Source organism: Pleurodeles waltl, chromosome 10, assembly GCF_031143425.1.
Source record: "Pleurodeles waltl isolate 20211129_DDA chromosome 10, aPleWal1.hap1.20221129, whole genome shotgun sequence".
NCBI lineage: Eukaryota > Metazoa > Chordata > Amphibia > Caudata > Salamandridae > Pleurodeles > Pleurodeles waltl.
Genome location: NC_090449.1, coordinates 159,207,983 through 159,234,946, shown reverse-complemented (window position 1 = coordinate 159,234,946; position 26,964 = coordinate 159,207,983). Strand labels below are relative to the sequence as shown.

General features: G+C 43.1%; 1 protein-coding gene across 2 annotated transcripts in view; it reads right to left on the bottom strand.

The window, feature by feature from the left end:
• The window catches only part of LLGL1 (LLGL scribble cell polarity complex component 1), a 261,337-nt gene extending 237,366 nt beyond the window's left edge, over positions 1-23,971 (bottom strand). Inside the window, exon 1 of one of the 2 annotated variants that reach the window (XM_069210096.1) lies at positions 23,656-23,971. In XM_069210096.1, the coding sequence (XP_069066197.1) occupies positions 23,656-23,739 (84 nt within the window). In that variant the 5' untranslated portion in view covers positions 23,740-23,971. The remainder of the gene's footprint in view (positions 1-23,655) is intronic. The other variant, XM_069210097.1, reaches the window with a different exon arrangement.
• Positions 23,972-26,964: the final 2,993 nt, after the last annotated feature.

The following is a 26,964-nucleotide window of genomic DNA, read 5'->3' as shown; positions in this document are numbered from 1 at the left end:
CCTTGGAGAAGTAGGACTAACTAACTATAATCTAACTGTGACGGCGGGGAAAGAATTTAAAGGGGTGGTCCGGCGAATGAGGTCATAACAGGTCTCAAAACCTAAGCAGATATCAAACATTTAAAACAGTCTGAAACGCCCAAAGTGGAAGGTGTGAATAGTGCAGAAATAGGCACAAATAACTATTTTATCAACTACACGGTATGGCTCCTTTAAATGACAGCACTCAATAACATAGAAAAGGGACTACAGCATGCCGAAATTATTTACTTATGAGTGCTCCTAAACTCTGCATGGACAGGACTGAAAGGACCGTCCTTCTTTCCCTCTTCGAGCCTGGCCTGCTCAGCCCAGGGTACACTGCAGGCTTATCCGAGTGGGGGTGAGGCCAAAGCAGGATTGTTCTCCCACTAAATGCCTGCTCCTCAGGCTCTGCCAGCACAAGATGGGAAAGCACATCAAGAGACGACTTTAAAAGCTATAGCGCAAATGCTTAACTTACACCCAGAAATGTATTACACGCACAGAAATTTACTGTGATAGACGTCCAAAAACAGATCTGTCCCAGCAAGTCTGGGCCGTAAAGTCACCCTAATCACGTGCATTTTTTTAAAACTTGTTAAGGCAAGCTGTATATGCGTTTTTCAAGGTATGGGAGACCCCATGCATTTGTTTTCCTACAGGCAATTTAGGCACCTTAAAAGTAAAAACCAACCAGCCAGCCAGACAATAAACCGGGCACACAAACAGCCACAAAAAATGGACTAAAGTCGACCTAACAGATCCTATCGGTCAGTCCGACCTGCCTGCCAGTACAAATTCGACAGCTAAAAAAACTTGGACGTGCAAGTTACGCTAGACAAAAGAGGAACTCTGGGTTGTTCCAGTTTCAGATGAGCACAGATGCAAGTAAATCAGCAACACCACAACCATTCTCCTGTCCATATAATGGAAATATCTCGAGTCATTTAGAAAAACGAAATCTACAATGAGTCTGAAAATATATTGTGCGCCTGTCCAACATGCAATGCCTCTTCTATGTATGCTAGTCCTGCACTGCCAAGACATTCTTCGTCTGAAACTCCATACCCACAGCATTCTTTAATGAATGCTTAAGCTGGTAAAATGTTTTAGAGAGCATGCATGAAAACCAGGGCAAACCTTGAACCAAGGTCTCATTGCAACTATTCTCCACCCAGAATGTGCACATCACCCTCAGACAGAAAGGAGCACACTGGACTTGAGAGTGTATGGGTATTGACAGTTGATGATGGTGTTTGGCACCATACTTTCGATGACACCTACATAAAACCTACACTCCAAACCATTTTGTTATACCTCAATCCGTGCAAACCACTGCAACAATCTCCTCTTCTTCTATAATCCAATTTAAACTGAGGGTCTAGCTAAAAGCTGTAACATTCTAATTTCCCCATGTAAGCAAGAAAGATGACTACTTGCTAAAAACCTAGGCACACCCCTCCTCCTACAACCAGTTGAACCTACTGTGGGACACGCTAGCTAAATTATCAGTGAATAGGGTGTATTATGGCCCAAAGAAACTTAAAAACAAACACAGATGTCCGAGAGATTCTCACATGTGTTCAACGCAATTATACATGAATTGTGGATCACCTAAAAATGGAAAGATGTAGACATGACCAGACTACGGTAAGCAAGACAATTGTTTGAACACCATAACATTGCAGAACACCATAGACACGGAGAAGGCAGTAGATGGAAAAGAACCATGTAGGATAGGCCCAAGATGAGTAGCTCGCCGGGAGGTACCAATGTGTGACACCTCGCAAGCTCAGGACAAACTCCTAACGAGCAGTACATAATAGGAGGTGATGTCCTACAGGAGATCTCATTGGCACCTGAAGCCCAGATTCACCTAAAACTCGGTGAACAATAGGAGGTGGATAAGAGAACAATAAACGCATGGGTGCAAATAATGAGGTACAGCATGGGGGGGCTGTAATGTCAACTGTGCAGTTCCATTTACAATACTGTATCATTGTCACGTCACAAGGCCACATCTCCAACTTTTAGAGACAAACTGGAGACAGTCTAGAAGCATCACACCAGCAAAAACTGTATAAAGTCTAACCTACAAGCCGGAATTTACAATTGTGTACATAAAAATACAACAAGGGACCTTCGCCTCCTACAGTGTGTACAAGTGTGGTGACAGGGTATTGCATTAACAATTTTTAAAGATTAGCAGTGTAAGAGGCAAGCCTTTCTGCACTGGTACTTATAGGAATATAAGCCATCATGAACGACCAGGAAAAAGGGTTTAGAAGTATTTTGTCTCTCAAAAATGGAATGGATAGATGTAGCAATCCCCCAGCAGCAGAATCTGAAATGATACTTTATGAACAATAAGTAAGGGATAGCGTTTCTTAACCTGTGGCCTAGGGACCGCTGGAGTCTGCTAAGTATACTTGGGAGGTCCGCCAAGGCTTAGAAATTTAAATGCACTTAATCTGTTCATATTTAAAGAGGCAAAATATAAAATGGAAAATGTTTTAACTTTCTGTAAATGTGAAGGAACTCGAAATTGGAGGCTAAAATTCAAGCTGGCATCCTCAGATTGATTCGGGCGACAGTGCAAGTGTACCAAACAGAATATAGAATGAATGATGGGTTGCCTTAAATGAATTTAGAAAAGCTCCAGCCTTCCCATTCAAACTGTATTATTTTATTGTTTAGATTAAATACAATGATTAATTCATTTGTGTATTTTTTGTGTTTCAAATAATAGAAATTGATTAGGCCCGAGTCCCCGGCCTCCAGCAATGACTCAATTGGGAGGGACCAGGCGGATTCCAGTAATAATTAAGTGGTGGCCACATAAATCAAAAGGTTAGGAAACACTGAACTAGACATGAAGTTAGACCGGTTTCTAGCGGTGACAGACAAAACTGACTGCCTATATCTGGCAAACCTCAGCCAATGTCAAATTTAATGTTTCTAAATCACCGGATTTAAAATCTCGTCTTTGCTAAACAAAGTTTTTTTCCCCATACTACATAATAGCAAACTGAGAGGATATGGAGAGCAACTTTCTTCTTGGGATACACATGCTCTGAAATAGCCAGAAACAAAGAAGCAAAGAGGCAAGTGAAATACTCATGTTTGCTGTTTAACATCCCCTGTACAACGAACATTAGAAAAGCTCTCAGGTCTGTGCCTGGCTACCAACTACTTGGTTTCGTCATGCTTGCCTTGTTGTGTAACGTTTTCTGTAAAACTTCATTATCGAGGAAGTAATTGGGCCCTGGCCAATAAAGAAATATGGCTAAAAGCATTTTTTTTTTTGCTTCAAAAACCACACATTGCCATGGTAGTCCTTGGCACCAACTGGAACTACTTTGCGTACAGATCTGCTACTTAACAAAGAGGAGAATGCAGTCAGTCATTCAGAGTAAAGTTAGCCAGTGGCTGAAGTGCGCCAACCTGCTGCCTGACGAGAGCGGCTGAAAATTGAGAATGGCAGCAGAACAATGACCAATGGATGAAGATGGTTGGCTAAAAGCTTATATTTTACTATAATCAAATTACTTACCTAATGCCAGACCTAAAAAAGGAGGCAAACCTGTTTCACTACCTCTGGAAATCCCTTGGTTGATAAGTACAATGGCCTATCAAGTCCCTGCCAGAGCTAATAGAAATCCGGTCTCGCTCCACCCTCAGATCGACAAGGAATAGTCCTCCACCCATCATATCCCTACATCAGTCTTAAAATCTCCCAACAAACAGTGTATCTGAGAGGTATATGCTATGCATACATGAAAGATTTTGTTTTGGATAATTGAAGATCAAGAACTGATCGCACAACCTTCGTTAAACTGAATGCCAGAGATGGTGGAAGACCATGGCCCTACCCTTCAAGTTCCCGGCATGGAATGTCTGAGGTCTAAATCATCTGATGAAAGTCAAGAAAGTCCTGGCATTCCTGAAAAGACAGGTGGCGAGCACTGCAATACAGCAAGAAACTACTACTGAACAAAGGCCATGCAGGTTTCAGGAAAATCTTTGGGGATGCCACAGATGTTATCCTTCTTATTTGTCCCATTCCAGGGGTGTACTAATGAAAGAGCAAGGCAGACTGAAGCTATGCTCATTACAAAAGGCGCCAATAGGCCTGAAGGGCCAGTAAATACCCCTAATATTGGCCTCCCTGGTTTTCATGATGAAGTGTTTCATGCATGTGAAGACTTTCTGGAATCATGATGGCTATGGGCTGAAAACTTCAAAACTATTCTGGAGGTCTATTGACAGGTACAAGCCAGGTGTGTGCACTGTATCTAAGAGTGCCAAGCCAATCCTAACACTAGCAGAGCAACACAACCTGTCGGATTCATGAAGCGACTCCATTATCCATATTGAATAAAAGAATAGGTCTTATACTGATTTCTGGGTGTCTGATAAATTGGTTAGAGTGTGTAGATTTATTTCCATAAACCCTCTCAGATCACTCTCCGTAGTGACCATAATAAATCTCCCTGGTCCACAACAGCACCAATTAATGCGGCAGTTAAATGGATATAAGCCTGACTAACATGCCCTTTGGATGGGACAAAATTGTGTTTTTTGGTAGTGTGGTATTGGTTAATAAAATTAGCAAAGTCTGAGAAGCTCTTAAGAGGTTTATTGGCGATTACTATAGATCAGAGGAGGCTGGGATGCTCAAAGCTTTAAGGACATACAGGGAGTGCAGAATTATTAGGCAAATGAGTATTTTGACCACATCATCCTCTTTATGCATGTTGTCTTACTCCAAGCTGTATAGGCTCGAAAGCCTACTACCAATTAAGCATATTAGGTGATGTGCATCTCTGTAATGAGAAGGGGTGTGGTCTAATGACATCAACACCCTATATCAGGTGTGCATAATTATTAGGCAACTTCCTTTCCTTTGGCAAAATGGGTCAAAAGAAGGACTTGACAGGCTCAGAAAAGTCAAAAATAGTGAGATATCTTGCAGAGGGATGCAGCACTCTTAAAATTGCAAAGCTTCTGAAGCGTGATCATCGAACAATCAAGCGTTTCATTCAAAATAGTCAACAGGGTCGCAAGAAGCGTGTGGAAAAACCAAGGCGCAAAATAACTGCCCATGAACTGAGAAAAGTCAAGCGTGCAGCTGCCACGATGCCACTTGCCACCAGTTTGGCCATATTTCAGAGCTGCAACATCACTGGAGTGCCCAAAAGCACAAGGTGTGCAATACTCAGAGACATGGCCAAGGTAAGAAAGGCTGAAAGACGACCACCACTGAACAAGACACACAAGCTGAAACATCAAGACTGGGCCAAGAAATATCTCAAGACTGATTTTTCTAAGGTTTTATGGACTGATGAAATGAGAGTGAGTCTTGATGGGCCAGATGGATGGGCCCGTGGCTGGATTGGTAAAGGGCAGAGAGCTCCAGTCCGACTAAGACGCCAGCAAGGTGGAGGTGGAGTACTGGTTTGGGCTGGTATCATCAAAGATGAGCTTGTGGGGCCTTTTTGGGTTGAGGATGGAGTCAAGCTCAACTCCCAGTCCTACTGCCAGTTCCTGGAAGACACCTTCTTCAAGCAGTGGTACAGGAAGAAGTCTGCATCCTTCAAGAAAAACATGCAGGACAATGCTCCATCACACGCGTCCAAGTACTCCACAGCGTGGCTGGCAAGAAAGGGTATAAAAGAAGGAAATCTAATGACATGGCCTCCTTGTTCACCTAATCTGAACCCCATTGAGAACCTGTGGTCCATCATCAAATGTGAGATTTACAAGGAGGGAAAACAGTACACCTCTCTGAACAGTGTCTGGGAGGCTGTGGTTGCTGCTGCACGCAATGTTGATGGTGAACAGATCAAAACACTGACAGAATCCATGGATGGCAGGCTTTTGAGTGTCCTTGCAAAGAAAGGTGGCTATATTGGTCACGGATTTGTTTTTGTTTTGTTTTTGAATGTCAGAAATGTATATTTGTGAATGTTGAGATGTTATATTGGTTTCACTGGTAATAATAAATAATTGAAATGGGTATATATTTTTTTTTGTTAAGTTGCCTAATAATTATGCACAGTAATAGTCACCTGCACACACAGATATCCCCCTAACATAGCTAAAACTAAAAACAAACTAAAAACTACTTCCAAAAATATTCAGCTTTGATATTAATGAGTTTTTTGGGTTCATTGAGAACATGGTTGTTGTTCAATAATAAAATTAATCCTCAAAAATACAACTTGCCTAATAATTCTGCACTCCCTGTAATTGCACACACTTGACCATGATATTGTCCCACCTGAGAAAGAGTATGAGAGTAGGGGAAAAAAAAGGAATCCCTGTCCACCATTAGGCAGAAATTGGATAATCTCTAAACAGATGCACAAATGAAGGTTAAACCACTGGGACAAAAGGTAGAAGCTAGAAGATATGGGGGAAGGTGATCACCCTCGCAGGATGTTTGCCTCACTAACTCATTAGAGGGACTCTTGAACAAATCCCTAGGGTTAAAAACAGATGAAGACATGGCTTTTACTAGCTCACACATTAAAGATTCATCTACGCAATACTACATATTGCAGGTAAAAGTGAAACCCCAAACTCCACTTCAAAATACCTAACTTCAATAGTGCCGACCTGAATAGAGGAGAAGACTTGACTTATGTAGTGAAAATCTCATTACACTACTGAAGATTCAGATAAATAAAATACAGGTGAAGGGATAAAGTACCTGGAACAGATAGTCTGAAGGCAGCACTCCATAAGAGTTATGCAGATATTATAGCGGTGCATGTGTGCGCAATGATGGAGGATCAATTGCTACCTACAACATACAATACTCCAATACAGCATTACTGAAGCCACGTGACTCACGTTCTTCCGACTGACCACTACCAGCTATTAACTTAGTGTGGGAATTGACGCTTTCTTCAGGGTCACCCCCCAAAACGTTTGCCTTCACCCCATTTGTTTGCTTAATTAGTTTTTGCACTCTGCACAATTTACCACTGCTAACCAGTGCTTTTGCTAACTCTTTTAAACTTGTTGAAATTAACTTACAACCAATTGACAAGTTAAATTTACTTGCAAGTCCAGAGTAAAGTGGTTCTGCAGGCTCACAGGGCCTGTAAATGAAATGCTACTGAGGGGCTACAGCAGTGGTCGCACCATCCACGTAAGTGGTCTTTTAAAGCATGTTCAAGGCCCTCCATTGTAGCCAATGTGTGCACCGTTAAACTGATATTTTGTCCTGGCAAATTAAGCCTCTTGCCAGGCCTAAACCTTCTTTTTTTTATTAATACATATTTCACCCCTAGGGTAGGGCCTAAACAGCCCATAGGGCAGAGCACTGTATTTCTAAAGACGGACCTGTACTTTTAAGTTGTACAATGTCCTGGTACTGACAAACTCCTAAATTCGTTTTTCACTATTGTGGGACCTACTTCTCTGATTGGGTTACCTTATTACATTTAATAAGTGATAACTTTTGATTGGGAGCAGGTTGGAAAATCGCGTCCAAGGAATTGTAATTTAAACCTTATTTAATGGTAAAGTCATACTTTAAGTCATAATTCTGAAAATGCAACTTTTAGTAAGTTGGCATTTTCTTGTACTATTCATTTGGTTTCTGCAGCCTGTTCCTGGGTCACATGATTAGGTGTAGCGCGACTGTGTATTCCTCCTAGACAGGATCACAAAGGAGGGTTTGGGTGTTGGCAAGTTGGGCCATCTCTGACTTAATAGGGGTGATGGAGCAGTCGTCTACCACGCTTCCGCTTCTAAGGCACTGGTTCAGCTTCTCACACACACTTTGCTCTAGCCCAGGGTTCTGCAAAGTCGGTCCAGGAGAGCCGGGTCCATGCCAGATTTTTAGCATATCCACATTTAGAAAAAAGATGTTTCAGAAATCTACATTTTTCTAAATGTGGATATGTTAAAAATCTGGAATGGACCCACCTCTCCTGGACCGACTTTGCAGAACCCTGCCCTAGCCCATTGTGCCCCCAGAAAGACTTGGACCAGGGCAGGGAAGCTTAAAATTCCAGGCACCATTGTAGGGGAAAAATCCGGAAGCTTCTCCCACTTCAAATTGGTACGAGTTATAAATATTGGACCCTCAGAGCCAACTCTTCAGTACACTCCTGGACCTGTAGGGACCACAGAAGAAGGACACCCTGCTGCTTGAGGCCTGCCCTGCTTGCTGATAAGGAGGACTGGACACATACCCTTCATCCCAGGCTGAAGTGACTCCAAGGGTCATCTGACTGACCTCTTGTTAGAGCTACAAGGACACAGGTGTGTGGAATTCCTATAGCCAGACACCCAGGACATATTGTTTGGGGTCAAGAACAACAAGTTTTTATTATTTTGTCCTTGGGACAAGAAGGTCCAATCCCCTGCAGCACAAATCCTTAGGCTGCCAGTTTGCAGAACCACATTAAGGATGAGGGAAGAGCATTGTTTGCAGTTAAGGTAATATTTGTGCCCATAAGTTAATGCTGTTTGAACTTGTATTTACGGTTCATTAATGCAAAACCTTTATTAGGATGAGCATTATAAAAAATAAAAAAAAAAGAAGTTGTAAGCTCGAAGTGCACAACTGACACTGGTTCCAGTATCAAAATATGCAGTTGAGGCTTGCAGGGGTTCAGGGAATATTAATAAAAGAAAAATATAAAGAAAAGAAGAAAAAAAAAAAAATGACTTACCTGCGCGCCACGCTGCCCCTCCTCCGTCTCCTCAGCAGGCACTACAGGCTCCCACCCTGCCCTGCGGCTAATCCCGACGCTGCTCAGAGCAGTGTCCGGATTGGCTGGGAGCACCTAGCCAGGGTGCTTCCAAGCAGACTGGGAGCCTGTGCCTGAGCACAGTGCGCATGTGTGTTTGGCCGACCAAACACATGCACACTGAGAAGTGCACAGTGCACTCTCCTCGTCCCAGTCATCCCCAATGCCCCGTCCCTTTAACAACGAAAGGATAATAAACTTATATGTACACACATTTCCAAAGTTTAACAATATGAGGCTATGTATAATGCTCCCAAAATGTTCTCCGGCTGGATGCAAATACTTGCAAAAGCTTGAAAGCAAGATTGAGGATTCTTATCTAGCAAAGTAAAGTGTTCACTAAAAAAATGCTGTTACAGTGTAGCCAGCAGATAAACAGAGATATAATTTTAATACTAACAAAAGGGCTTGAATAACAACGAGTGGCACAATTCTAAAAGAAAAAAATCACAAAAGTGTACCCATGTTATATGTCCTTGCATTAGTGCATATTTTTGGCTTTCATGAATTTACAGAAGAAAATCAGGAAATCGTACTCCTTGAAAATATTTGTAAACTGCATTTTAGCATGAGCAAATATGCATGTGTAGCTTTGCTCACACAAACTTCTGTTGAGCTTACCAGTTCACTACCCTGCCAGCCACTTTTCCCCACCCAACTCTGGAAGAAGTTTTACTTCTGCCCTTGATAGGGGTACATTTCTAACCTTTCTCAATATGGGTAAGGATTGGAGAAGAGCTGATGAAGTGTTTAAACATGCAAGTTAGTAGGTTCCCGCAGAGCCTAAAGGGCTTTCCATCCTTGGAACTATTGCTTACTCCAATCCCCAGCCTCAGTATGTAGATCGGCTGACAGGTGGCAAAATAAAGGCACTGCTAGTATTCAAACCCTACCATAGTATGAGCCCTGGCATAATCAGAGAGGCTATTATCAGAGCTCTTGTATAACGAGATGGCCATAATTTGTTGCCGCCCGACATGGAACAAGTGGATTTTTTTTTTTTTTTTTTTAACACGACAATTAGATTTATGACACAGCCTGTCCCAAGGACAAGTTAATATTTTTTCAAAATTCCACAATTCTGAGGGCAAACGTTCCAGAGTTCTGCCTCCATCTACCTAGCTAAGCTGCGGCCTGGACATGGAGCTGCCAGAGCCCTACTGGAGTGTGTGTGTGTGTGTGTGTGTGTGTGTGTCTGATCCCAAAAAGGTGCCTCTCGGGTCCAGGACTCTTTGGTGTGGCATTAGTTGAACACCTCCTTGAAGAAAAAGAAATCCTGAAGTTTTGGGCTCTTTGTGCCCCGGCCAGTTTGCACCACGATCTTGCCACCCGCCAATGCGAAGCTGTGGTGAACCGGACTCTTCACGCTACAGCGACAACTGGCAATGCAAGATCTGCACTTAGCGCTACAGCACTGACAGCCTGCGGTGATCGTCAGCGTGAATCTCTAGCCATGAAAATCTGTGACGCCCAACAGGATCTTCACGCTGCAATGACAACTATCTGTGATAATCTTCATGCTCCTCCATCGCAAACAGGATTCTTTGTCCTCGACTTTAGAAGGAAACTCTTTGAGCAAGACTAACCCAGTCCCTTTTTCAGGCCCATGCTCCACCAGGGTCAGCCTGAACTTGTGACTTTCACCCATTCTCACACAACCAGATAACCATAAGTGTTGCTTTGAGGGGCTATGCTTACCATAAACCTTTGAAATTGCACATCCACTGTTCTTCTGGTTGGATTTGTTGTTGTTTGGGGGTCAAAGAATTTACGACATTTTACTCTTTTTCTAAATTGGTGTGGGATTTTTCGTTTCACTTTAACCTTACTTTATTACCCTTTGTGTTGTGCATAAATGTTTTATACACTGCCTTTTAAATCAAGCCTGAATGCTTTTTGCCCAGCTACCATAAAGTTAAGCACAGGTCAATTTGAGGTTTGCTTGTGTTTCACCCCCACAAGAATTGTGGTTGCTGCTAGAGTAAGGATTCACTCTGCCCCTTTCCCCCAACCAGTACTGCAATTTCCTAGACTTAGATATATATCACTAGTCAAAGTAAGTGTAAAGTGAAGCTGCCTTTGATGAAAGGACTTGTGTTTCCGGATCAGGCAGATTTTGTGCCAGGGCTGCCCTTGATTTACACCCTCTGTCAATGGATGGTAATACTGCATCAGATAAATGCAAAGTTACCTGCAACCACTGTCTAACTGGATATCAAGAAGGCAGTGATTTGGCAGAGTGGCAATTCCTTTTCCTAATAGTGCAGAGCATGGGCTTGGGCAGATACTTTGTGTCACTTCTCTCCCTTTTATATAAAAGGCACCAATGGCACATACCTGTTATCAATCAAGAGGAGGCTATTTGATACAATTACCCCCCCACTATAAGCACTAGGCAGAGGTCCCCTTTCCCCCCCTTTTTGGTTTGTTCTTTAGGAGGTAAGTTAGGGGCTCAATAAGTGCAAACTATGCATTTAGGCACATTATTTCCTACATATAAGGTTACTGATAATCTGTATACATATTAAGCTATTCTATATGAAAGTCACTCTGGCAGTGATTTGATACCAATAACCATGTTTGATTATGTAAACACTCAGGAGTATGTATCAACTGGGCCAAGTCGGAATTACTCCACTGAAAGGACACCCACCAAAGAAACAATTGCTGAGCATGGGTTAGGGCTGGTGTGATAGCTGGGAGTCTCAATGCGTAAGGCCGCAGCAATACTGTGCAAGATCGCTCTGGGGCAGCGGCAGCGCTTAGTGCTGAACTGGATCACGTTGCTCCTGAATATACTGGTAATGATCAACAAAATAACGAGGGTTTCTTCATTTTTTAAATACACTACTCCATAAAAAAAATAAAAAAGCCACTCAGTATGTCATCACGACTTTTTATCTGGGGAACATACTAGGATAAGCTGACAAGAATGCTACTGTAAGAAAGCAAGGGCTTGTCACTTAGTGACCAGGAGTGATAGGACCTTGCAGCCCAGCCACCATATGCCTTGAGCTCCGATCGAGTATTGTAATGCTGTACATTATTGCATGACTGCATACTAAATGCCACCAGCAGATTTCAAAGCTGTCTCGGGCTGGCCAAACACATGCGCAGAGGGCTCTCTCCAACCTGCCGCTGGGTTGCCGGTTTGGAGACAGCAGACTAAGACTCCCAGTCTGCATTGGAGTGCCAGCGAGGGTTCTCCTGCCAATAATAACGCTGCTCTGAGCAGCGTCATGATTGGCCGCAGGGCAGGCCGGGAGCCTGTGCCTGGAGTGCAAAGGAGAGAATCGGTGAGCTTCAGGTAAGTTTTTTTTTCTCTATTTTATTCCCCCTGCCCTGCCACTCTGCCCAGTCTCCAGCCACAACCGAGCAAAGGAACACATCTAGTGTGTTGTAGTGTTCCTATTTTTTAAAAGTTTTAATACCAATAGAATTGTAAAGAAACCCCTCCTGCTACCCACATAGTCCATGAAAGGGAACTGACTGACCAAATTTGGTACGATAGTCATTTCCCAGCTCTCACATCTGTGTTTCACAAATATGATTTCTGAACACATTATGGACTTTCTAATCCGCACCCACTGCTTTCCGGCCTGGTCTGTTCAGTGCAGTAACCAAGCAGTCCAAATACCACATATTCTACCGCAAGATTTTCCAATGAATAGCTCGTGAGCTAACAGTAGCTCTCCAACTAGCTATAAGCAGGTATCTTGTGTACAACCCAGCCTAGTAATTTTGAAACTTTGGCGAATTAATATATGTATAACCAAAATTAGCGTGCGCATTTGAGATAAAATGTTTGCCTTTTCAGAATTTATAGTCTGACGTTTGGAGAAAAAGGTCCGAATGTCCTAATATATATATATATATAAATTGTGTGGCGTTGGGCATACTTATCACTCATATTAGTACCTTGGGGCCAGGGGCAGTGGAGCCATATGGCGTTTCTGTTTTTATCTTGGAGAGGAATTCCAAATTGACAAAAAAGAAGAAAAAAAAACACACAACACCGAATCCCTGCTGGCTGCCCTGACCGATGCACTATGGTGATCACAGCTAGTAATCTCGCATAAAGGGGCGACTACTGCAATCTGTTCGAGGTGGTCACTATTACAATAAACATAATAGTAGCTTGGGATGATTTTCTTTGAAAATAAGTAGCTCTTATATCAGAGAAGGTTGGCGACCCCGGTTCTAAAGGGTTCACGGATCAAACAGAAGGAAAGCAAGTGCTGCTGTGGCGGGCAATGGCACAATGTTTACAGTTACTGCAAGCACTGGCCGTAACCAATCGTGAGGGCACCCCCTGCAAAGTACGTGGAGGGCCGCCTCTGGACTCACTCCGGAGCTCTCATGCCAGCTTACTGTGCTGAGGGGGAACCTGGGGCTCGGGGTCCCCCGCACGCGGGGGCCTTTGTTAGGTCCCCTGACTGAAAGCTGTAGTTGAAGCTGCTATATAGACGGAGAGGTGTGTACAGTGAGGTTTTTAAACCACGAGGAGCGCTATGATCTGCGGAGCACTCGCGCACAGATTAGGAATTCCACGTTAACCATGTAGGGAGTTTCCTCAGTTAGAATTAATTATTCCTGTGGTTGTCTCCCCTAGACTTAGAAGCATTACAAATTAAACTACCCAGAAGGAGCTACCAAAATCCTAGATCCCGAATTAGTGGATTATTTTGCACAGGGGTTCGCCGATTCTCTGAAGTTTAACGCGGATACTTCGCACGTATTTGCCCACCTACTAGGCTCAGGTGCTGAAGCCTTTACATGATGGGGCTGACTGGCATGGGTCGGGGATGGCATCCTAGGGGTAGGACCACTTTCTGCCCCCCACCCTCACTCCAAGTACTGGAGGTGGAGGGCGTGCCTCTGCCCGCAGCATTCCCCTCTTCGGATCATACAGTTTTTCTGCGCGCAGAACAACCACCTGCTAAAACCAGGTGCAGAAGTTCAGGGCAGAGCAGTTGGAGTTGCCCAGAGCGGTATCCCTCCAGGATCAGCATCTCACACCCGTCAATGCGCAGGACACTCAAAAACAGAGATACTTTCCTAAAAAGGGTCGAATAAAGCAGAAAGAAAACAGGGGAGTCTTCTCGACATCTTTTGCACAGGGCTGGCATGCTGAAACACGGCCTATATTGCTTCCAAGTCCTGCAGTGTGATCACAACTTCGAGACTCTTGTACATTACTGGCTAGTGCAGGCGGCGCGCCATTTCAAGCCACGCCCCCGGAGAACTAAGGGGAAAGAGAGGATGAGTTTTACCGGCACCTATTCTGCCACAAGGTGTGGGGAAGGATGTGTTTTGTTACAGTTGTTTTATCTTATTTCTGGGTATATTTGGTGCGCTATCACGTTCCTGGCACACAGCTACCGAGAGTAACGTCACCAACCCACCCATAACACGCCTGGGGCGGCCGATGCCATCTGAGTGAGCTCTTTAATGTGGAGGTCAGGGCACAATGAAAAAACAACACTTATAAAGAAAATAAACAAAAAGCACATGTGTAGGGACATAAGTATAAAGAAAAAAAAAACAGTTACTGATAACTGAAGGCATACATAACAAACCTAGCTAATTATGCTTAAACGCAAGTGAAATAAAGATATAAATCTGCCAAACAAAGTTGGAGACAATCCCTTCGTGTGGTGTCCATTTGGATATTTTAAGAATGGGTTATTCAGGAACAGTAAAAACACGCGTGCTCAATAAGCACAAACGTCAGACCGTTGTGTGACAGGACTTAGAGAGAATTCTTAGATTCTCGGATATGGGCAAAGTATCTCGACAACTCATTTCCTGGCCAACAGTCTTATAACACGTGCTCTGGATTTACCCCTAAAAATAGTCTTAAAGACCTGAACATCCTCACCCAACTACTTAGGCGCGATATTTGTGGACCAGTAACACTTGGAAGTGCAGCCCATGTCAGTAACTAGGAAATCAATACAAAAGTCGATATAACCAGAGTCCTATTTGACCTGCAGGGCTGCTCACGTCCACCAATGGCAAAAAATGATCAAGTCATTATAGGCGGAGGACAAAATCAGATGTGTTAAGTGAAGAGGGAGCCGTACGTTCGGGAGAGAGAGTGGAGTTGGCTTTCCATGGCGAGCTGAGGGAAGGCGTTAATGACCAAGGTCGGCCAAGCTTGTTCCATCAGTAGCAAATCACTGCCAGATTTCTAGGATATGTGCACAAGACAAAGGTCCATATAATTAATCGATAAGGGACATACTTATACTCTATACAGCTATCCTGAAAATATGGCATTAATCAGCCCCTTAAGGGCCACTTAGACCAATTCACTCGATTCAGGAAAAATACACCCTTTGTTCTTAGCACACTGTAACCCAAAAACAATTCCAGGAAACCGCCAAAGACCGACACTTAGTTTACAAGGGAGAAAAAACCCACCAGCAAGCTTCCTGCATGGCTTCACCAGGAAGGAGAGCATGCACAGAAGAAACATTTTAAATCTACTGCAACTCAGACCCAGGGATGAAGCAAAGAACGTGCTCCACAGACCGGAAAGCGTTGGCCTGTGAACAGTAGGGTGGCAAGGAACATCGAAACACAGCCTAGAGGAAAGCCATAACTCTAGGAATCCAACAGCGAAACCAGCAGACCATGTGCCTTTAGATGCTATTCGAGGCAAATACTGTGAGAATCACTGAAAGCCTTCACCTTCCTGAAAACTTGCCTTCTGAGCCATTTTCCACTGTTTTATTAAAACCCTGCTGAACACCTCCAACATAACAGAATTTGTAAAATGAATAAACACACACAAATATATCTATTAAAAAAAAAAAAAAAAAAAAATCACCAGGTTTCCTCCTTGGGGGTCATTACTCACTGGCCCACCTACATTTCCAGGAAACCGGAGCAACTCTCAAAAAAAAAAATAATAACGAAATAAATAAAAAAATAAAAAAAAGGCAGCACAGTCAGGTGCAGTTTGCCCTTTTATTACCTTAACAAAAATGTGCAAGTGGCGCCATCCAGACAAACATGGCGATGCATTTCGGACGTAGCCTTCAACTAGCACTCTCTCTCTCTTATATACATATGCGCACACACACACACGTTCTAGTTGGGTTCATATTTTACACACACAAAGCCCTAGAAATTCAGCTTTTATAGTTATATTTATCTCAAGAAAACTATAACTCGTGCCCTAAGGTAACTATAATTCACACCCTCGCCAGGCACTGCTAATAACCCCACATATTTCATCAGTCATAACATCATTAATAATATCACTGCAACATTTGCAATAAAGTTGAGAAAACTGCATGTCAGGGGCGCGAGTCCCAACTATACATACCCACTATCGTCAACAGCACTGTTGAATGCCAGGGTTGTTGATTTCTGTGGATGATCAGTATTAGTTCATCGCATGCCTCTATCTTTAACCAACCTATACTTCCCGTCTATTATACTCAGTCTTGAAAGTTTTTTTTTTGTTTTTTTTTTTCATACTTTGTTCTTCCCTCTGTCAGCCTTGCCAAATACCAAGCACCAGGGTTAGACTAACAAATTTAAATGTGGTGTCGGCATCACAGCATTAAAATGCATTTGTCACTCATTATAGCAACGCCCTAACCATCCCACAAACAGGGAAAGCTGAATGAGGAGCTGCATAGCGAGCAAGTGTGCTTGCTGCTGCCAGAGAGCCTGCCGTCAGTGTCTAGGATACACAGCAGCCTTTTTATCCAACATGAACAAGTAACAAAGTAACAACTACCCAAGTTATTGGGACCACGCGGCTCAGGATTCAATCAAGCTGTGCCTGGCCTCCTCAGCTACCATACCACATGGTCTGCCAGCAAGTGGTTAAATAAACACACTTAGGGGGTGATTATGACCTTGGCTGAGGGGATTACTCAGTCACAAATGTAACTGATACCCCGTCCACCATATTACAAGTTCCATAGAATATAATGGAATTTATAATACGGTGGGCAGGATATCCGTCACATTTGTGATGGTATAATCCCCTCTGCCAAGGTCCTTAATCTGGACAAGGAGCCAGAAGTGCTCTCACGTGAATACGGGAGCCTGAGGCCATTTTCTGGCACAGCACCACTCCACTATGACCATGAAGTGTGTTTATTAGCCCCCCAAGAAGAACCTTTCATTTTTAACTGTTGTGCCCAGCACCAGAGCACTTAGGTCCACGTGCGACCCCCTCAGTGCTGCTCTGTAGGGGGAGGTCAGCACCTGTGGATGGTACCAAGGACCTGTGCCCACCCTCTCCACCCCCACCTCAAGGGCCTGAGGCAGAAGTGGCAGGCCTGGTTGATAAATAACTACCTTCCGGGTGTGTTGGCAGGGGCGTTTGTGCCCAGTGATGAGAGCTGCGTTGCTGTCTTTAAAAGGGCATAGGTGACCAGCATGTGACTGACAGGTCACCAGAAAGCACAGTAGCACTGACAGACTCCCACCCCCAGAGTCCAGAGTCTTACTGACCCGCAGACAAGACACAATACCAGCAAGTCCAGCAGCATTGAGACAATTAAAAGAGCAGATTAAGTCACCACTAGCAGAGACCACTACAGCCGAGCATCAGCATTTCCCAGCAGGTGGTAAGTGGCTACTAGTCCAGAAAGGGCACGCACTGACTAGAGAGTGATTATGATGCCCATTTGGACATTATACTGCAGTATATACCTGTAGGAGTTTGGATTTAATGAACTGTCTTGCGCAGGGGCTTAGCTTCCATTGGTGAAGTGGCACCAAGACCCAGAGGAGCCCATGACTGAAAGCGGATTATTACAGTCTTTCACATTAAAAACTACAGCCAGCAGGCTGGGTCCTTCCTTGCACTACGGCCAATGACCCACTGGCTATGCTACTAGTCTTGGGTACGTGCATTATTTGTCCACTGTAGTGTAAGCAGGTGTAAAATGGAGTATGCCAAGAGATGGTGCAATTGTATGGTAGCGTTTTGAAGACTTTTTTTTTTTTTTTTTTTTTTTTTTAACAGTACAATCGTCTTAGAAGGGGCAGCAGGTTAGTGACCTTTCTTTCAGAGGTTCTCCAGCCATTTCAAAATCTCTTTAGATTTCCCCATTGCTCAAAAGGGTGCGATTTCTGAAAGTGAAAGTGTATCTCTTCCTACGCATTACTTTGTTCTACTCAGAGTGTCACATTTGGTCAGTGAATGTCACTCATATGTACACAAACTGTGTAAGTCATCTGAAAACGTGCCAGTTATGCTCTGTCAGTGTCACGACCTTTCACCATGTTCAGTTTTATCTCTTCCGTGCTGGGGGTCAAAGTCTAATATAAAAATAAACAAGCATTTGCAATGCAACAGGTCTCGCATTTCTCAGAGTTAGAGCTATTAGCAGTTGTAGACTCCCAACCGGACTTTTCTTGCCTCATTAAATGAAGAAAGAAAAAAAAAACGAGCGCTGCAAAAAAATATGGAAATGGAAACAGAAACGGTCTCAGGGTCGATGTCATGCAAAGCGCTCGACTTGTGCTAAGCGAGAGCACGCTGCGAAAAAATAGTCCACAAACCGGACGGAAAACAGCAAGCCATGTATGTTTTCAGTACTTGGTCGCTGCGCTCAAGGAGGGCTAACCACCCGAAAAGGCATGATGTATGTGTGCCTTCCACTAATGAAAGCAAGCAGATTTTAAAAGGCAAGCCCACGAACCAATGAAAGACACTGACGTGACATGGGCGGGGCTCCGAGCCCTTTTCGAACTACTACAGAGTCTCACAAGCGATGTGCATGTACTAGCGCATGCTATCGCAGGCTCGACCCTAAAAATCCAGTCCACAAAAATAAGTGCTGATACCCATCACCGGCACAGGTCGAGGGTCTTCAGGTATCAAACGCCATATGCTGGTCAGTGCACAGTTGTCACATGCAGTGGTTTGGCGGTAAATGGCTGATAGTCTGGACTGGGATCATTTTAGGCCGAGCAGGTTACATAAGCCAATTAATTCTTCCCCTTCTCCCATTGCTGCAGTGAGGCTATCAGCATGATCACCTAACGCATTCAAGTGATACACCAACTTGTGTGCGCAAGAAAGGACAACTCCATAAGAAGCAAATTTCTAGGAATAGAAAAAAAGTAAGTAAAGATTACTCTGCATCGCTTCCCACCACTCAATAGGCAGTGACGCAGTGCGAAAATTTACATCACACATCCATGCCCACCTCAAAACCCCCTCCCCTGCAGCAAAAAAAAAAAAAAAAAAAAAATCCTACTCCTCAGTTCCATACTAATGTCTGTTGACTATTTACAGGGCTAATTTGTTGACAAAGTTTGCAATTCATGAAACAAGCTGCCTGATTTCTGACAAATGAAAATTACATGGGTTAGAGGGCACAGGAGTTATACGACCAGGTCTTGCCTATTCACTCATTAACAAGTGTTTTTGGACGTGGAGGCTAAAAAAACGCAGATTACTAATATTCGAAATCATACGGGCTTAGTCACTTTAGAATGGTAGGCTCAAGCAATAAACCAGGGTCTTACAAAAGGCAGATCTTCAGGTAGCTGAGAGGCACAATGCTGGGCACTGGGATAAGACCACTCACCATAAATCGACACATCGTTGAAGCCTATATGGAACAGATCTCTGAATTAGCATAAATTTACAGATATTTGGCATGAAGGCAGATGTGTCCCAAGATTAATCACAGCTGCGGAAGCAGAAATCTAGGGCAATTCCTTCAGTCAGTGGGAGATTTCTATTCTGAATTTCTTTTTTCCATGCCAGTTCTGGACATGTCCTAAATGTGGGGTACAAACAGTAAATAGTAAAATAGGGCAAAGGCTCTAAACCTGCTCAGGCAGGAACATGGGAGAACAGGACAGGGAGCTCATTGGAAAAGCTAATTGGTCTAACGTCATCCATGCATGAGTTATATAATGCATAAGACCCCTGGTGAGTGTGAGTTTTGGAGTAACCCACACAAGGTTGTGTGCCCCACTGAACAACGCATGAGCACTTCTTTGGGCAACAACAAGGATCCAATCCAGTTTAGCGAAAAGTCTGTCTGGGGAGTTTGGATTGTAGACTTTTCTCAAGAGCAAGTGGTTCATTTTGTTCAAAACAGATTTCCAGCATTCACTAGCCTTAGTCTATATACCATTGAGACCTTCCCTGCATCCATTTGTTGCTTGAATTGTCATTGGTGCATCATGTGCTACATTAAAGAGCACGGTTTGGTATACAATGTGACGCTGGTTTCCTGAAGGCACACCCCCCAGAATCGAGTAGGCCTTACACAAGCTGCAGAGGACTTTCCATTTAAGCCTAGAATCCACAGAGGTGTTAAACTGGAGGACTTGATTTTGCACTCACAATCTATCCTGATTGTTCCTTTGACAAGTCTATGAAGCATATGTTGCAAGAGTGTGAACGCCCTTGTATGAATGCCGTTATCAACTCCACCCAATGGCAGGTCGGAAAGATGATCACGTTTCTCTTACTAAGATGGGTGTCAGGGTCTTAAAGGCCAGTGCTGATTTTTGTAAGTGTGCCTGGGATTAATGTGACTTCAACTTTGCTGCCATTCATCACAGTTTCAGTGTTTAGAGCCACTCGGGCTTAAAATGTTTAACCTCATCCAGGGACAAATGAGATGGTAACACACGAGATGGTGATGCTTGCTAGCTACTAGAGTACTTACAAAAGTGGGAGTGTATGCAGTGTTATCAGCATTTACTTTGAAATTAATCTGTACTTGTGCTGCTGGCTGCGTGTAGTGTTTGAGCAGCAGCATGAATTGGGAGGAGCACTACAGTAAAGCACACCATATGTTGCAGTAGATGATTCAGCCACCCCATCTCTAACTTGTTGGATGAAAATATGAAGGACTTATTCACCATATCTGGCTGATTCCAATCCAAGTTCCCTGCCAAATTTCTAAAAATGTAAACTAATCTGTGCGATTATATTGTAGGAATCTCACTACATCTATGTTACTGCATGCTTGAATCTATGGGTACAGGAAGGTCGACCTTATGTTCAATAATGCTAGGTTAGATAGGTTCTCAAAGGGTCTGGAATCTGACTGGCAGTCATGTGAGAAGACTTCATTTTGCATAGTTTTGTTCATACAGGTGTGGTTGGATGCAAAACTCTGGGAGCACATAATCAATGCCATAACAGATCAGCATTAATGGTCTATCCAACAAATGCTAATTAAGGTTCCCAGTTTTCCATTTTTACTGTTTTAACAGATAGATACAGAAAACAATGAAACCTTTCTGTATTTATTTTGAAAAACAGAAAAATACTAAAAATTGTGCTTCTTGTCAGTGACTCTCCCGCCTGTTTTTCATGAATTCCAGGTACCAGCTGAGCAAATAGACAGCATGGGTAGTTAAAAAACAGGATGTGATTGCCTTAAATATATGCGTATTGTTAACATATATTTGTAGCACAATGCTATTATTTACCTGTGGGTGTAGTTCTATTATTCTATTATATTTGGTGCTTAATTGGCTAAAAAGTAATAGGTATCAAAGTATGAGTGTGCATTTATCAGTTAAAAAAAATATGGAAATATACTATTTTACAACTCCACTTATTCTCAAAATAATTACGGATTGATACCAATAAGATGGTCAAAAAATAAATATGTAGAAATACAGCATTATAACGTTATAAAAAAATAACTACCAGAAAACCGGGAGTCATAATGATGAAGTATGTATTCTCAAGCAAACATATTAAAACAGAGCAGCAACTAAGATGGTGGACTGACGAGGCTAATGACATTTAAGCCTGAAAAAAAAAAAAAAAAAAAAAAAAAAAAAAAGGATTTTCTTCAGTGAAATGTTTACAGATAATACTTAATACATAATAATGTATTTGATTTGAGGATAACTCAACGTTTGCTTGGATTCTGCTCTACCAATGCATCCAGCACATGCACCAGCCACTGGCCAGTAACTAAGCTACATTATTTTACTAACATACTCAAACTGTACCTGGTTAGGAAATCTGCTTGTAAAACATACATGCAAACAGATCTTTTACCACCTCTCAAATTACAATTCCATACTTGTGGCTCCAGTCACATTGGCATCAATGTAACCCTTGTTCTTAAAAGCGTACGAGACTCATTTCATACACTGCACTTCAACAAAGCAGCAGAGGGGCAACAAAGTGCACAAATAACCAAATCAACATTACTGCTTTGTACTTATATGAAATGCAGTATGTTAATTGTGATTGAATCGTTTTATGATACAATGCTAGACTGGACACTTTTGCACCAAGACAATTCTATTTAGGACCAACTATCATTTCTGAGCAACAGAGAACAAGGCAATGCACCCTCAGGAGCCAAAAAGAAAACAGGCAAGACGCACAGATCAGCCGAACAAAGAATTAAGACTTCTAGACACCTGAAAAGATAAGGACTACAAGAAGGCAGCGCAAGTTGGTTAGATCAGACGACAAGAAGTGTAAACTTACAGATCCAAAAGAAAGTCTTCTAGAGCAGAAAGAAGCGAACGTGCAGAAAAGCAATGCAGCCCTCATAAGCGCTCCCAAAACATATTTCGTTCTCACGGGGCTCCCATTTGCCTTCTCTGTAGCCAAATACTAAGTAACTTCAGAGCAGCAATCATAGTCTTAAGGGAAATCAAACAGTAACACTTACTCCCAACACAGCAATGTAGAGTAGGGCAAAGGAGATTGGACCAGTTCCACTTAGGGGAGGAGGGGCAGAGCTTCCCAAACATGCTGAGATCGAACACCTGGAGGCATAGGATTAAAGTACTTTGGAGGTGAAGGGGCGAGGAGAATTTTAGGCTATTTGAGAACGATCATAAGTGTTAAGAGTTATAAAAGACATATCAAACTACACACGAATGTCTAGTTCATCAATAATTATGGTAGATTTAGAAAGTTAAGTAATCAGAAAAGCTTATTTAGAAATAGAGAATCGCATATTTCCAATTAACTGCACTTAAGCTGCACTGCTGGTTCCCTAAAATGATGATATGGATCAACTTTCGACTGTTCTCGTTGTAAGCCCTACCACAGACTGTATGCTGCAGAAGAAAACAAGAGGCAGCTTTCATCTGCTGAAAGGCAGCAACTAACCACAAAACCTTTTCTTACTGAAGCCGAGAGCTGTATTCAGTCCACAGTGAGGATGAAGGGGGTGGGGCACTTATTGTGGTTGGGGTGTGTTTTCGGGGCATGTTTTGTAGGCTCCCTGCGACGTGCATACAATCATGTGAACGGAGGGAAACTTCAATTGAAGGTCGAGTCACCCTATGCAAGATAGGCAAAGGGACCCTGCTAGGAACCAGCAAGTCACACCAAAGTATCCAACGGGAACTGGATTAAGCAAGGAACCGTGGTGGGTGGTTGATACGAATTACCAGACTCAAGGAGTGTGTGCGAATGTGGTGGTGGTTGGGTGGGGGGGGGGGGGGGGGGGGGGGGGGGGGGCTGCTAGGGGGTACAAAGTAACCAACTGCAACGAGGAAAAGGAAGTTGTGGAGTGATGAAGTGACCAGCTAGAACGCTGGGGAAGATGGAGCCATAATCACAATGAAGAACAAGGCATGGCTGTAGTGCCCAGAAGCAAAGAGGGCTGTGCAGTCAACAATAGCAAAGAAAGTTGGGCGAAGAGGCGCGGGGAGTGGTGGGGTGAAGTGACACACAGCAGGAAGAACTTGGTAGGGAGTGAAGAAAAGACTTAGGGTTGGGGGATGCGATGGGCAGTGGCAAAGGAGGCACTGCCGAGCAGAGTGCTGCAAAAGACGCATGCAGTTTGTTCTGCCGCAACATCCCACCCTAAAACCCTTCCTGCGCGTTTTGCGCCCCACGTCACCCTCCTGTCTCGTTTGCAACACTTACCTTATTGAAGGCAAACAGCTCCTGCTTAAGCTTCTCCCGCTGGGGGTCCTGTCCCCCTTGCCGCCTGAACCTGAATTTCATCATCTTGACAAACGGATCCAACAGGAGTAAAGGCGCACAAACCAAGCCCCACAGCCGGCCCTAGCGCCGCATCCCCAGCAACACAATAAGCTCCAGCAGCAGAGTACTCAGCCCGCACCCGCGGCTAGCGAGCAACTTGATACACACGCAGCTGAGTGACAGACCACTCAACCAATCTCGTGAGTCGGCGGCACCCTGAGGGAAACAATGACAAACACGAGCACACACTCTGTGTGAAAGATCTAAAACGCTAGACCGAGGCTGTGGTTAAATAACGTCATAGTGGCGGCCATTTTAGCGTTCGGAATTCCTGTCCCAGAACTAATTGTTCAATGGGAATATGGAAGGCGCGGCTTCCAGACTTTAACAACTAGAGCGTTAACTTTGATTCCACAAAGGTACAGTTCTGTCCGCCATTCTTCTCCACAAAAAAACATTTAAATTCTAAGTGAAGACCGGAGGCTCAGATTATGCTTCTCTTTGCATGCTTTATTTTTCTCAGCAGCCAATTAAAAAAGAGAGATTTTTATAACTACATCTCCCATAACTTCAATAACCATGTGACCAACCACAGAGATAGTCCACATATATAAACTCCTGACATCCTAAGACTTCCTCTTTCTTTTGCTTAGCATGTCGCTGTGCGAGCGCTACTGATGGTTTACTGTGTGGTTTATGTACAGGTGTTTATTTATTTAGGGAGCACTTTGACCTCCCGGTTCTCGAAAAGCTTTGCCCTTCCTCTAATTGTGGAGAGGGAGCAAAGACGTGACTGCCATCTTGGGTCGGTCCCGTCTCTTCGGACTAGTCCCCTGGATATTTTGGCACACGCACGCATGCACGTCTTCTCCCACAAGGTCGACTGCGGTTTCTGGAGCTCTGGGGCCACGTTAATGGTGCGCTTCACCATTTCAAGCTGTTTCTTCTCCCCAATAGTCATTTTTATTACTCCTAGTGTCATATTTATAGCTCCCTACACCCGTGGTATCAGAGTGTACCCGGGGTTGTATAATTGAGCATAGGCATTGTTTAGAGTGCTTCAGGCACCTCCCTCCACACTTTAATTATAATATCTGCGCCTGTTGGGGTTTGCACTCTCCCTGATTGGTACTGTAGTACATAATATATATATATATATATTGGCACAACGACAGAGTGCGGTTTTCTCTTGCTAAAACAGAAAGAGAATCTTGTTTTTTGAAAATATGGTTGTCCTGCCTCAAACCAGCACCACCGGAGAATTAAGTGCGCCGTAACACGCAGATCAGGACATCTTTTCTTTCATACCTTTCAAATTGCGTGGGCAGCCACCATCTGCTAAGCCTTTTGTCTCAGAAACCGAAGGAATAAGAGCAAAACGGTAAGCGGAGGGAACAGAAATGCTGCTAATTTAAACAAAATGCACTCGTGTCTATTCAAGGGCTTGTCTTTTGTGAAAACCGAAGAAAATATATGAATGCGAAGTGTTGTTTGCAGTGTGAGAAGTCCTGAGGGAATTCTGAGCATATCGAAACTAAGCAAATTGTTGAAACTTTAATTGCCGTCTTAAGTTACAGAAAGGAGAGATTGGTATCTGTGCAAGTTCAACAGTTAAAACAACAGACACGTAGGTGCAAAAGCGGCTTCAGCTTTTCTCTATTCTTTGATGGTTTAAAAGGGAACCCCGACAAACACACATGGTAATGAGAATCCTTTGCTGTTGTCCAAAGGGGTGGTGGTGTGTGCACAGGATTTAAATTGAAAAGTGAAGTACATTAGTGGGATCTACAAGCAAAATAGAGTTGTTTTATGCACAATGGAGGAAAGAGAAGCTATACGAACTGCAACAGCTGCAGAGATTTTTAATGAGGCGACAAGTAGCTCAAACTTGAATGGCAAAAGTAGTGGAGTGGCGCAGAATCATGGTGGTGTGAAGATGAAATTACGTGAATGGGAGAAACTATCACGCAAAGAGATTAATAAATGGTGGGAACTTTTTACCCTGAAGAAATATGTTGAAGTGAACAGAATCCCAAGAGGCCTGTGAATTGGTATCATGCCCAGTCACCAAGATGCAAGCAGTGCACTGTTGGAAGAATGGGGTGCACATATCTTGGATTCATCAAAGGGATTAGTTTTGATATTAATCAAACATGTGGAAATAGCATTGAATAAAATTCAGATTGAATTGAAGGCTTTAGAACAAGAAATTGCGGGCATAAAATTAAATAAAGAAGAAAGTAAAATCAGGAGTGAAATGGCTTCAAAAATTCAACAACATGAGGAGACTGTGAAAACACGCAAACAAACTAAATTTCAAAGGGACAAAAGTGACTATGAAGAGGGGAGAATTTTGCAAGGAGATTTCAATATGCAAAGTTGAAGGAACAAATAGATGTATCCCAATTTGAAAAATCGGATAAATCAAGTAATGAATCAAGGTCAACTGATAATGAATCCAGTGAAGGAGAATCAACCTCAATAAATACACAGGGAGTAAAATTAACTTTGTTAAACGAGATGCGCCTCGCCCTCCAACAACAATCCAAAGATCAGCAAGTCAAAACAAGAGGGAGAGGAAGAGGAAGAGGACGAGGCGCAAAAGGAATAAACCCACACGAAGGGGACAAAGAGGGAAGACAAAGAAAAACCAGGGCTCAAACAGCGGCAACTTTCAAGAGCTAAATATTATTAATCTTTCCACCAGAGAAATGTCCCAATCGGAGGAATCTGTCCTAAAAAAGGGGCTACAATTCTGTCCCTCTACAGATTTGGATTTAGTACAAACACGCATAGACTTTTATAAGTATATACGCAAAATCAAACTTGCCAAAACCTTTGCGGAAACTAAAATGAAAGAGAAAAATGATCCACCAACACAGGAGTATGACCTTACTGTGGGAGATAAAGAGACGTTGATGACTCTGGTGAATTTAGATCTGGGAAACAAACCATTGGAAGTTACTGAAATAGTTAAACCCCTTGGGGCGGGCCTGACAGATAAAAGACCACCTTCCAAGTTTTACCCAGCACTACCAGCAGGGAATAAAATAGATTTATTTGCGGAGATGGTCATTCATGATCTTTATAAAAAGAATTGGAATAAGAAAGAGGAGAACTTAACCATACCAGAGAAACAGGCGTTGCACAGACTTCAGATGGAAACAATGGTTGAAATCAAACCTGCGGACAAAGGTGGAAACATTGTAATACAAAATAAACAGGATTATGTGAAAGAAGCGATGCGGC